This window comes from Ciconia boyciana, chromosome 6, assembly GCF_034638445.1.
Source record: "Ciconia boyciana chromosome 6, ASM3463844v1, whole genome shotgun sequence".
Taxonomy (NCBI): Eukaryota; Metazoa; Chordata; class Aves; order Ciconiiformes; family Ciconiidae; genus Ciconia; species Ciconia boyciana.
This window is the reverse complement of record NC_132939.1, coordinates 61885797-61898192: the sequence shown is the minus strand read 5'-3', so window position 1 is coordinate 61898192 and position 12396 is coordinate 61885797. Positions and strand designations below refer to the sequence as shown.

Genomic DNA, 12396 nt, shown 5'->3' with positions numbered 1-12396 from the left:
AAGTAACTACATTGCTTAAGAAAACAGTTTTTATTAACTTTGAAAGCACTAGAAGTTGAGGCTTTATTAACAGCATTAAATATGTATAATTTCAATATATGTTGCCTAAGGAATGCTCTATTAACTTGTGGTGCTTCAAGCTATACCCCCTTTCTTCTAAAATCCAGCTGACCACCAGCAATGTGGTTTAAATTCAACCACCTAAAATGCCTGTCATTCCAGGTTGGAAAACAGACTTTAAGTTAATGGAAAGAGTTGCAACACGTTTTTGAGAGTTAAACAACAGGAAACATACTAGGCACTATTTTCAGAGCAGAGTAATTCTATATGGTGAGGTTTGGTTGTTTTGGGTTGTTTTAAATGATTTTTCAAGAATGTTTAATTTGGACTCAAATAAAAATGAGATTTTTTTTCTGGAAAAATTTAATCCATATTTTCAGTTCTAATAATCAGTGTGTAAAGTTACATGTTCTCCCAGTACCAGAAGCAGCTAAAGGAACTTAAACTGCCTTATAAAACATCCAAATGTTTTTTTCAAGTACCTTATTTAAAAAGAAAATACTTTTCCAAACTTTTTATGTGCTGACCTATTTGTGATATTGGATTCTTGCACTGAAGTGAGGTACTTTGATTACTATTCTATAGTGTGTGAACACAAGCACTGCATCAATACACTAAATTAAGAAGCTATTCCATTTTACTAGTGTTAACAACTGTATGCTTCTATAAATACTATATTTCAGGGAATTAATAATTATTATGAACAGGCTGGCAGAGGAGAACACAGTCTTTATCTTGTTAGTAGAACTTACAAAAAAGATGAAGAAACAAATCCATCTTCCAAAGTGCTCAGCCATTTCAAGGCTGATGTTTTGTTCTGTATTGTTTTTTTTAAAATCATCTCTTCTATTCTCTGTAGCTGAAACATCCCAAGGTACAAACAGAATTTCTATTCAGAGCAGCAGTGAGACTGTTCAGTACCTGCAGCAGGAACTTTTTCCTCCCAGCTAGCCTTACAATACATGTTTGAATAGGAATGAAATGTGTCCTCATGCTCAGATGTGTTTCTGCGTGCTCTTGCCAGCCAGGTAGCGTGCAAGAGACTGCATTCTCCATATGTGGGAGGAGTGTTTTCAGATGCTCTGCTGGTTTCCACTGGTTAATGCATCTTTCATTTGCTCAGTGCTCCCCACAATGCCCAAACATAACTTGATTAACAAACTAGATTGATATGAAAAATCACCAGAGCACATATAAAATGCCTTAAGACCTGATAGTTTCAAACTATAACTAGAGTATGAACACAAAACAGGTAAGTTTCTGACAGGTTTCACGGTGATCAGTTCTCACCCTCTTCCAGTTAGCAATGTTAATCAATGCAAGGGGGAAAAAATAGAAACTCATTATTGAAGATCTGCAGCCGACACAACTATCGTTTGAATGGTGTACCAGCAGTACACAGCAGTCTGAGCTCCTTAGCCAATTGGTATATGCAGTGAATGTATAAAATGTCATGACCAGGTTTAGAATAAATTAATTAGAATCAAAAAGATAGGCCAAACTTTGGATGGGAGACATCTGTGCTAGGAAGCATGTGGAGGTGTCTGAACACAGTTTCACTACTGGCTGATATGCCTAAGGTGAACCTCGCATGTATAAATGGGAATATCAAGCAGGAGTAGAGAGATTGTATTACCTCTCCTTGTGGCAGTAGTGCAACTCCTACTAGAATATTGTGTCCTTGGTACTTGGACAAGATTACAAGATGATCCCCTCTAGCATTAAAATCTATGAATTTCTAATCTATGAATTGGAATACCAGCTACAAACCAGCAGTTTGGGAAGTCTGCATCTGAAAACAAATGCTATGATTCCTGTCTATCTCTTTTCATTGTAAGTGTCCCAGCTCTACTAATTCCATCCATCGATGAAGCAAAATATTTTCTGAAATTCAACTGCATCTGCAGGCCAAATACCTCTCATCATACTATGAAACAGACTATAAAATACTTCAGCTTTCTTATCTGGATTGAGTAATATTCTTCCATTTATAGCATTTCATATATGATTCTGAACAAACAAGAAGGAGCATAGTTACATAAATTGTTTCTTCTTTCTCTTTACAATTTAATTAACGATAGCTATTTCTAACTTACATTAGCAACTGCCTGGACCTAACTTGAATAAAACGTAGCTAATAAGTGCTACCAGCATAACTGGCTTTGACATGAACTTTATAATAATATAAATCCATTGCCTTTCATGATATTTCTCTTGATTTACACCATTGCAAATGAGTTTAGAACATCATTGGTTTAAAAAAAAAAATCCAAGGCATTGCATTTGTCTGTGTGTTAAGTGCTTTGAACACTCAGACCCTTAGACACAATGTCACAAAATCACCTGTGTGTGACACCTTTTGTCAGATGACCAAAAGTGCTGTACATTCCGGTTGGGAGGCTGCTGCCATAGGTGCTTGTTATAGTTTCCTTTACTGGAAGTTTTTTCTTGCTAATTTTTCCAGTTAAACTATCACCTGATAGCACCCAACTCAGCCCAACTCAGTTCCAAGAAGTGGATCATAACTTTTTTTTAACCCAAGCCATTGGAAAGAGCTGGGTTAGGGAATAATCAGAAGTATACTTAGACCAGAAGAACTGAGGGAGCAGTGATTTTTAAAGCTACGGTGGTGACAAAGAGCTGGAGTGAGTTCCAAGTATTTATCTCCTGACACCAATCATCATCAGCCAAATCGAGTTGGCCTTGCTCTTCTTCCCAAATAATATGTTTGCAGTAATGGTTTCAAGTAAGAGTAACTCTGCACAGAACTGCTATGTCTGATTCCTGCATCTGTTCAAGTGTGTTCCTGCTGTGTCCCTTCTCATAGAATGAACAAAATCCACAGGATCCCACCTTCCCAAGTAAAATAGTGATCTCTTAAAAAACTCCTGAATTCCCATGGAAGGAGACCTTCTAAAGCCTAATGAGACAACTAGTATGATTATAAACACAAACACTCTCGAGAAGAACTGAGCAAAACTTCTGACCTTTTAAAGAAATATATAAAATTATTTCTAGCGCAAATATAAAAAACCTGAAGCTTACATCATATTTTGCACTAATAATGTAGTATTTTTCCTTTACTACAAATTAAAAGTGACCCTGACTTATATGGATACCTTGATCTTCCAAGTATCTGAAAAATGCAACTGGAAAAGCCAGGTCTTATTCAACTCAAGTTTTAAACAGCAGTCAGTGTAGGCAAACTAGACACTCTTAAACTCTCGTTATTTTCTCTCAAACTGAATTTAAAGTTTTGTCAAACCATGTAAAAACAATCTACTATGACAGACCACTACAACAAAACACACACTTAATTCCAGCAGAAGATGTAAAGAAAATAACAAATTTGAGGTATATTGATAGAAAATGCTATAGTGGAAAAAGCATTCTGACTAATGTTAGCAGAATCCTCAAATAAAGGAAATCAAGCATGAAAAACCTAGACGTGTCTGCTCATCTTTAGTCCTCTCTTCTGAAGAAGTGTAGTCACATCTCTGTGGGAAGTAATCTGATCCAAGGATATGAACATAACTTTTCTTATATCTGTAAACAAGTTAACAACAGCTAGTGAGTTACAACAGGAATGAAACAGAACAGATGTCATTTCAGCTTAATTTTCAGCTGCTTTCTTTTGATGCTTGTAGCGGATAATAAATTTATCAGGCTCTATAAAGGGGATTGAAAATTAAGCTTGCTTTCTTATGGAGATTTGGAAACTTTAAACCTGACCTTCTCATACAGTATTTATAATCCTGGTGGTCCTGAGATGATCTCGCTGATGCCCAAAGGAGAGGCCAGTTTAAAATAGCAATGTTAGCATGTTGTTCTAAAGCCTAAAATGATATAGTGTAGCATGTAAGTATGTATAAGCAAAATGAAAAATAAAATTTGGAAAAAATACCTTATAAGTGACAGATCGCTACAAAAAGTTTCAATTTTGAAAGGGTGGACTCCTTTATTGTAGCAAAGGAAACCACTCACACTTAATGAACCCTCTCCTGTGTTAAATAGCAAAATAAAACCTACTTGCTTTTTTGCAGGGAATCTTGCAAAAAATTACTTAGAAAGAAATATGCCTGTATGAATGTACATGTATGTACGTGCAAATGGGATTATCAACCTTCCCAAACATTAGAGAAATCAAAACCGACAGTCCTGCAGTCACTGCACACTCATGGCTCCAAGGTCATCAATCTCTTCACTGAAGATCATCAAGCACTAAATCATTAGGAGATTAAAGTCTTTACATGCTACTTTATCCTGTAGGGAGAAATTATACTAAGTATCAGGGTTAAATCTCACGGAAAGGAGCGCAACACAATACATACACACAGAGAAAAATAGTAGCCAACAAGCCCCTGTAACTCCACGTAATGATCACATAAAACTGCCCTGATTTAATCCCCCGTTGCAAACAGTTCCAGCAGCCCATGATCACAGTCAGTCACAACAACACGTGGATGCTTTGCGCTGCCATGTCAGCAGCACAACAGAGGAACAAAGGAACAGCCCTGTCTCGCACCTAAACCACTGAGAAAAACTTCTCATCTGGCATTTCTGCCACATTTGGGTTTTATTATTTGATCACCTGCCCACAGTATATTCCTTTGCATTCCTCAAAGTACCATTTCTAATATATACAGTATTTATTTGTATTCATTAAAACACTAGAACACGGAAATAATGAAACTGGCAATAATATGCAACAGTTACTCATACCATAAGTGTTGGGCATGTCCCTTCACCCTTTCCTAGGTTGTTCTCTGATGTTGCAGTGATACCTCAAACCCAAAACGTTGCTAGGCTTTTCTTACTGGTCAGCCCCTCTCAATCTTATTTGTTAACATCTGCTACATCAAGAAAACTAGCCACTCAACATCCTTGGTGTATGATTTGGTTAAAACTCTTTGGTTCAAATGACTGCAAACTACTCAACCAGAAAAGACCTTAACAGCACGTTTTTCTGGTACCTTTTTCAACCTCCTCGGCTTTTCTTCAGTATTAACATCAACCATAATTTTTCTCCATCTGCCTCAAAAGATCAGATGATCCCTTTTAAAAACCAAAGCAATTCTTAACGTGAAAGCATACAAACTTGGATAGAGGAAATGTTTTAAAAAGTGACTGCATATTTAGTGAAAAATAAAAGCACATTAATATGAGAAGCTTAAGAAATCTAACAACAGCTCTTCTTATTGCAATCACATTCTTACAATTTGGTGTTGTTTCTTCAATGACAGCTCTTCAGGGAATGCTGATAACATCAGGCAGATTGTTTCCAGACTTCCAGAAGGCAGAAGTGTCACAGGTCTCACACATCCAGCACTGTCATGGGCAACACAGGAATAGCAGTGCCAAATGAAGGCCTGAAAAATCTTAAAAACTGTCTTGGACTAGTCCCTGCTGCTGAATCATTGTCACTGGTTTCGGTATGAAGTGAAAGAAAGGCATGCATTTGTGCCACAACTGTTTTACCAATCTATTCAGTAACTGAGACCAAACCCGCTGCCGGTAATGATTATTATCACAGGGGCTCTACTAATTTACTCGCAATATTTTTTGTACCTTTCATATTAAGCTTTTGGAAAACCTTTTTTCTTTCCTCCCCTTCAACTTTTTTAATCGAATTGTTTATGGGGCATTTTCCTTTGGTGCTTTTGGATATTTTGTTGAAAAACAATTTATTGCACAAGAAAACTTCATCAGGAAAGGCAGAATTGTTTACTCTCCATTACAACAGGAATTCTTGGCAACTAGACATTCTTGGCACACACCTAAATTACAAAAGAAAAAGCATCTCATGAGTCATTTACCATTATTGGCAAAGATGCATGGTACTTGTCCTGCCATATATGACAATGCACGCTATTTCCTTTTCCATTCACACCCATACAGAACTGTTCAGTAAATATGTTCAGTGAAAAGTTATTATTACCAGTGTAACTTACGTAGTCTCAGCTTAAGGAAACAGCTAGAACTGTATGACCACCAGCTGTCCTCAGTGAACTGTGAACTCACTACAGCAGTTCTATATATGACTTTTTTTGGGAACAGATCTAGTTTTAAGTGGTGCCTCTGGAGGCACATCACCTCGGCAGTCGTGACAGTCGACTATTTGTTCGATCATGCTCCAAACCAGATCTGAGAAATTATCTAATTAAAACCCCGGTAGGTAAAACCAGCCACAAGCTCTAGTTTTGAAGGTAGCCACACAACAACATATGAGGTGATGTGAGAAAGTACAGCTGAAATGAGAGCTGCCACTGAAGAACTCACAATCTGGAGCCATGTTTTGAACAATGCCAAACCGCTCTTCATCAGTACGTTACGTGTATCCAAATTACTTAAGCTTACATTAGGACTTCTTGTTCTATGACAACATGCTAAGAAGCTAGGTAAAAAGCAAACTTCCCTCTTTATGTCTGATATTCTATCAGTTTAAAGCTTTTAACGAATGTACAAAATCTGTTTTTAAAGGAAAGATCAAAATGAAATATTTGCAGTTGAACTCTTCGATTGTACCCTTCCCTGAAAACATACAAGGAATTAAAAGTATTGCACAGCATAATGTGACAGTTCTATGCCCCAGAAGGCCACAATAAGAAAGCAATATTAGCCTCTATCGTTCTGCTTCTGAATGCCTTTGCTTGCTGAAAGAGCAATTTAGAGGAAAAATGTTCTTGATGCTCTCCATTAATAACCCAAACTTAGACAAACCTACTCAGTTCCTTAACAGCCCTAAAATGCCCGTTATTAATTTATTTAGAAATACCTTTTCTGCTTGTTCATATGGATATGTGTGCCCATGTATCTGGTATTTTAATAAAAGCAGTCTGTGAAAAGTTTTGTTCAGCATCATCTACGCGAATATCCAGAGATCTTTCATCCTTATTAAAACATCCTCTTTCACAAAGAATGCTTCAAGTATACAGGTGAAATGAAACCAATTACTTCAGGCGAACTAAGATTTCGTATTAAAATTATGTCACATATTTCAGTGTCACGAATGTGAAAAATTAAGTGAATTATGGTGTGTACCTAACTTGTTTGGGCTTAGACTGTGTATAATCTAAGAACTGAGAAAGACTGAAACAACATGATCAACAAAATAAGGCTCTTCAATTCATGTGGAATTAAATTCTGAAAGCTCAGGAAAATTACAGAGGCCAGGGTTTGAATGCAGAATTTTCTTTACTTAACATATTTTGAATTCCCTTGTGCCTGTGAAGGACTTCCTATTCCCATTTGCCTACTTGCCTTTCTTTCCAGCATCCCAGGAAATATAATTTCATTTCCTCTGTAGCAATCTAGCTGTCACAGATTTTTTTCTCACTAAATCAACACACTAAAAATACTTGAGAAACTTTTAATGAAAATTATTTCCTTTCATAGAGATATTAGGAAACTACTATTTTGAGAAAGCTCAAACTCAGTTTCAGCCCTGAACTGAAATTCCTGTTCAGAAGGGATCCTATCCTATCCCTCTTTCAGATATTCATTGTCTAGCTCTCCCTACTTTCATTTCGCTGAGGACTATAACAAGCTGTTGAACACTGCTTCCATCAATGTCTCAGAAAATGGAGTGGACAGGAAATAACCTTGTCAATCATCATATTCTAAAACACAAAAAATTCCTGATGGAACTTTTTCTGACATTTTCTCTAAAGTCTCTAATAAGGGAGACCCTGTTTCTTAAGCAATCTCTTCTAGTACACAAGTGCTATCGAACTAAAAGGTTTTTCTTAGTCTCTAGGAGGAATGTGAAGCAAGCAAGACTCTGGTCCAAACACTGATGTTTTTCATGGCAGCACACAGCATTAATGAAGTCCCTCTCAAACTCATTACACCTATAAATTAATGACCTACCATTATCACACTGAGAGAACTCATCAGTACTGTTCACATACTTAGATGTGTGTGTATCTACTAACCTTAACAGTCCCATCTGAGTTCTCACAGAGGCAAAAATCATACACCGTTATCTACTTGCATGATCGGCTTCGAATGTAGGAAATATTAAGTTATTAAAATGGCATCTTTTTAAAAAGCACCCTCAAAATTGCCAAATGCGCAAAAACCCCACTTAAGTATTAGAAAAACCACACTTCTCACTTAAGTTGTATAATATTTGCTACTCAAAAGTAAATCATTACCCATATTTTCTCTTTCAAATGTTTTATATTCTTCCCTAAACTCTAAATCTGAAGACACTTCGATTAAATCAGTGTATTAGTAATCCTATTGTAGTCTCATACACACAGCGTGTGCGCACGTGTATCGGTGAACACTATTCTGAAAAGAGTCCAGAGCTCTTCTAGATCCACCTGCCTTCCATCCATCCCGGTCTCATCATCAGAAAGATGATCTAGATGTGCCTGGCAGCATATTAAACCATCAAAGCCATCTAGCCTGTTGTTAACACACTAACCCTTCCAGCATGCTCACGCACGCAGAGTCCTGTATCCTTCAAAGGGTATTCTGAGGCTGCACCTGGGGCCATGCTTGTAAATTAGTTCTCTGGGTGGACAGCAAATCCATCTTGAAAGCAGCCTTCAGGGCATCTCTCAAAAGCAGGTCTAAAGAGAACCAACATGACTTCTTGCAGCAGTAACAGTAAACTCATGAGAAAGCACTGTTGGACTGAGGCCTATATGAAATGCTCCTCCTCAGCTAAAGCTTTTACATTTTGTTTTCTCACCGAACCAATTATGAGACCTGTGTTTAAATTCCTCACAACAGTTTATGGGGGAGGAGGAAGAAATAAAGATGGAAAAGTAGCTATAGTCCTGATAATACATATTCATTAGCTAAGTTTTGCACAGAAACTTCTCCCCAAGGTGATTCAAGATCTTGGGAGTTTAATGTCCCAACTGAAAATACTTCCTCCGCCTTCTAAATTTTTAACTCACATGACAACATTTATTTCCATAATATACTTAATTACACAAACGTCCTTGGATTTATCTCAGATTCAAGGATATCTGTAGCTTTTCAGTAGCTATTGTGCATTTCAAAGCAGAATAAATTTCATGGTACATACCAACTGAGCTGGACTAAGCTGACTACTTATTAATGCAGTCATATAGTTTACAGGGACAACTGAACAGATTATTAGCTGTATTAGCCTAATATGTTAATAATTAATGTTTGAAAACAGTTCCTTTAAAAGTTATTACTATTATTTGGGATCACCTTTGTGCCTAATTTGGTTTATACTAGGCAAATAGATCGTTTTAAGAATCCTTGCATTATATTCCATTCAAAAATACATATAAGCAAAGGCATGTAAGACGTTCCCTGTTTTCATCAAACCGCTTAAATCTTGTACTTTTACATAACTTGTTTTTTCCATTTTACTCACGCTCCATTTGAAAACACTTTTAGAATAAACTTCTAGGCGTTTCGCAGGGAACACAACCCGCCTATCCAAAAAAGCCCCTGCAGTTAAAACTTAGGAAAACTCCTGATGTTTATGAGCGGCCGGTCTTCAGGCCGGCCCAGAACGTTTTCTTCCCGGAGGAGCAACAAGCCCGGAACACCAAACCCCTTACAGGCAGCCTTACACCCTTGCAAGCGACGGACCCCACCCCAGGCCCCGGGGCTTTGCCTCCCAAGGCAGCCCAGCGCCGGGAAGCGCCCGGAGCGCGGCCCTCCGCCGACCGCCCCCCCCCCTCCGCGGGCAGCGGCCCCCGGCAGCGCTGCCCGCCCCGCCCCAGGCAGACGGCCCCCGTCCCCCCGCCTCCGGCACCTCGGGATCTTGTGTCGCTTATCGTGAAGGGTCAGCTATTTATATTTATAGTTCAGGGCTTTTTCTTTCCGAGTGGCATTTCGAGGCGCAGCCGGGACGGGGTGGGGGGGTGCGGGGGGCACATGGCTGCCCACCGGGGCACATTCGCCTCCCACCGCTCGCTGCGGGAGAGGGGACGGGGAGGAGGAATAAGGAGCGGGGAGAGGAGGAAGAAAACCAACAGGAGGGAGGAGCGGCAGAAGATAAAGGCAGGCAGGCGGAGGGAGACACGGCTGGGGAGAGAGAAGGGAGAGCAGCGTGGGAGAGAGCGAGGGGACCCGCGAGGGACGGAGAGCGCCGGGCCGAGGGGAGCGGGGGGTGAAGCGGGGGCCGAGGAGAGCGCGAAACGCAGGGCGGGGGAGCGGCGGGCAGAGCCGGCCCGGCCCGGCACCCACCTGGCACCGGCACACAATGTCCGACTCGGTGGCCAGCAGGTCGACCACCTTGCCCTTGCCTTCGTCCCCCCACTGCGCTCCCAGCACCACCGTCACTTTGTTACCGCCCGGCTCGCTGCGCGCCCGCTTCAGCCCGCCGCCGGGGTGGCTGCTGCGATCGTTGGACGCTCGGGTGCCCGACATGGTGGGTGGGTGGCTGGAGCCGCCGCCTCGCTCTGCCTCGCTCCCCCGCCGGCGCCGAGCCCAGCCCCTCCGCGCTGCCCGCGCCGCGCCGCCGCCGCCGGCCTTTAACGGCGCCGCCGCCGCCCGCCCCGCGCGGCGCGCTGACGTGCGGGTCCGGCTGCCGCCGCCGCCCCGCCGCCGCCGCGCGCGGTCTCCGCACGGACACGCGCAGTCTCCTCACGCACACGCGCGCACCGACCTCCGAGGCACCGGGGCTGTGGCAGCGTGAGGCGCGGACAGTCCTGGGGCGCGCGGGTGACGGGGCACCTCAGAGCGACGTGGGCCTGCGTCACCCTCGGGCACGCTTCTCTGAGGCAGCCAGGCCTGTGGCACAGACAGACAGACAGACAGACAGGCGCTGGGCTGGGCCGGGCCACGCGGGGCTGTGTCACTGTGAGGCGCACTCACGCAAGGGTCTCAGGCGCGCGGCTGTGTCACTCTGACACAAAGCTGAGGCGCGGCTGCGTGACGGAGAGACACAACACACAGGTCTGTGGCAGTCTGAGGCCCGTGGGGCCGTGTCACGGGGACGTACGGACACGTGCCATCCTGAGGTGCGTGACTGTCACCGTGAGACGCACGAGCAGCGCGGACCTGCGTGTGAGGGTGTCACAGCAAGACAGACCCTTAGTCTGTCTCTTGGTCTTAGGCCCAGGGGCTGTGTCACTGTGAGTCATACACACAGTCCGGAGGCATGTGAGCCTGTGTCACTGCCAGACAGACAGACGTTGGCCTGAGGAACACTGGCTACTGTCACTGCAAGACAGATGTTGCTCTGACGCATTTGGGACTGTTGCTGTCAGGCACACAGAGAATTGCACACACAGAGCAGCTTGACACGTGCACAGGTACGCTCACGAGTACCCTGTGGTACATAACAGTGGGAGAAGGACAGGCACACAAGCTACTCCGGCACACACGGGTCATGAGGCACAAACATCCACCCGCTGGCCCGAGAAACATGGGCAGGCGCACTTTGAGTTTGACAGACACACACGCTAGCCTAAAATACATACAACTGTTCTTACTGAACTGGCACATACCCTGTTGACAGGCACATACATACCCTGTCCTGGTGGCCTGAGACACCCGAGACCATTTCGGCAAGGCACACATGCACACCCACACATACACTCACACACTGACCTGAAAAAACAGAGGGCCGTCACTGTAAGACAAATAAGCAAGCGAGGCTTGTGGAGCTGTGTCACAGGGACAGATTTACGTGCCCACTTCCCTGGTGTGACAGGCAAACAGACAGTGCCTGGCACCCATAACCCCTTCGCCGTGCACAAGCCATGCACAAGGCTTGACTTTTCCTGTAACACACATCCTCTAGCTCCAGGCATGTGGCACCGTGTCCTTAAAAAAGGCAACTTGAAAAGTGTAAGCTTACAGGCTAGTCTGAGGCACATGCAGCTGTGTTAGTATGAGGCATATATATGCACATACATGCCTGCAGACCCACGCATGCACAGAAGCAAAACACCAGCAGAACATACCAGGTTGCAGCTTCAGACAGGAGGAACTGCACCAGCTGCTGCTTGCGTGCTCCTCCCAGCAAATGCACCTCCCGGCACATGCATGCGTGTGATTCCTACTGAGAAAGCAAGTGACAGAAATTCAGCATTTTCAAGTGACACATTCCTTCTCTTACACTGTGGCTCAGATGAGATACCATGATATATACTAGATCACACAAACACATTGTGTATGCAGTGGTCAAAAATGCAGAAAGGTACTCATACAATCTGTTACTCTGGTATAAGGATGAAAAGAAAGTACTGGAATACTTGAATGAACTCCTGAGGAATAAAAATACAGCAGCATGTACAGCCCATTTCAAACATGCGTATGAGGGCTCTGTATGTGTGCGTGTATGCCTATACGCAAGCTTCTACCCATGCGTATATGTATACATGTATGCGT

The 12396-nt window shown here is 42.6% G+C and overlaps 1 protein-coding gene across 2 annotated transcripts in view; it reads right to left on the bottom strand.

The window, feature by feature from the left end:
• The window catches only part of ADSS1 (adenylosuccinate synthase 1), a 31108-nt gene extending 20540 nt beyond the window's left edge, over nt 1–10568 (bottom strand). The window contains exons 1-2 of one of the 2 annotated variants that reach the window (XM_072864570.1): nt 8492–8517; nt 5277–5388 (exon numbers count right to left, since the gene is read on the bottom strand). In XM_072864570.1, coding sequence (XP_072720671.1) covers nt 5277–5388; nt 8492–8502 — 123 coding nt within the window. In that variant the 5' untranslated portion in view covers nt 8503–8517. Of the gene's footprint in view, nt 1–5276; nt 5389–8491; nt 8518–10245 lie in introns of those variants that run through there. The other variant, XM_072864569.1, reaches the window with a different exon arrangement.
• Between the last annotated feature and the right edge of the window lie 1828 nt (nt 10569–12396).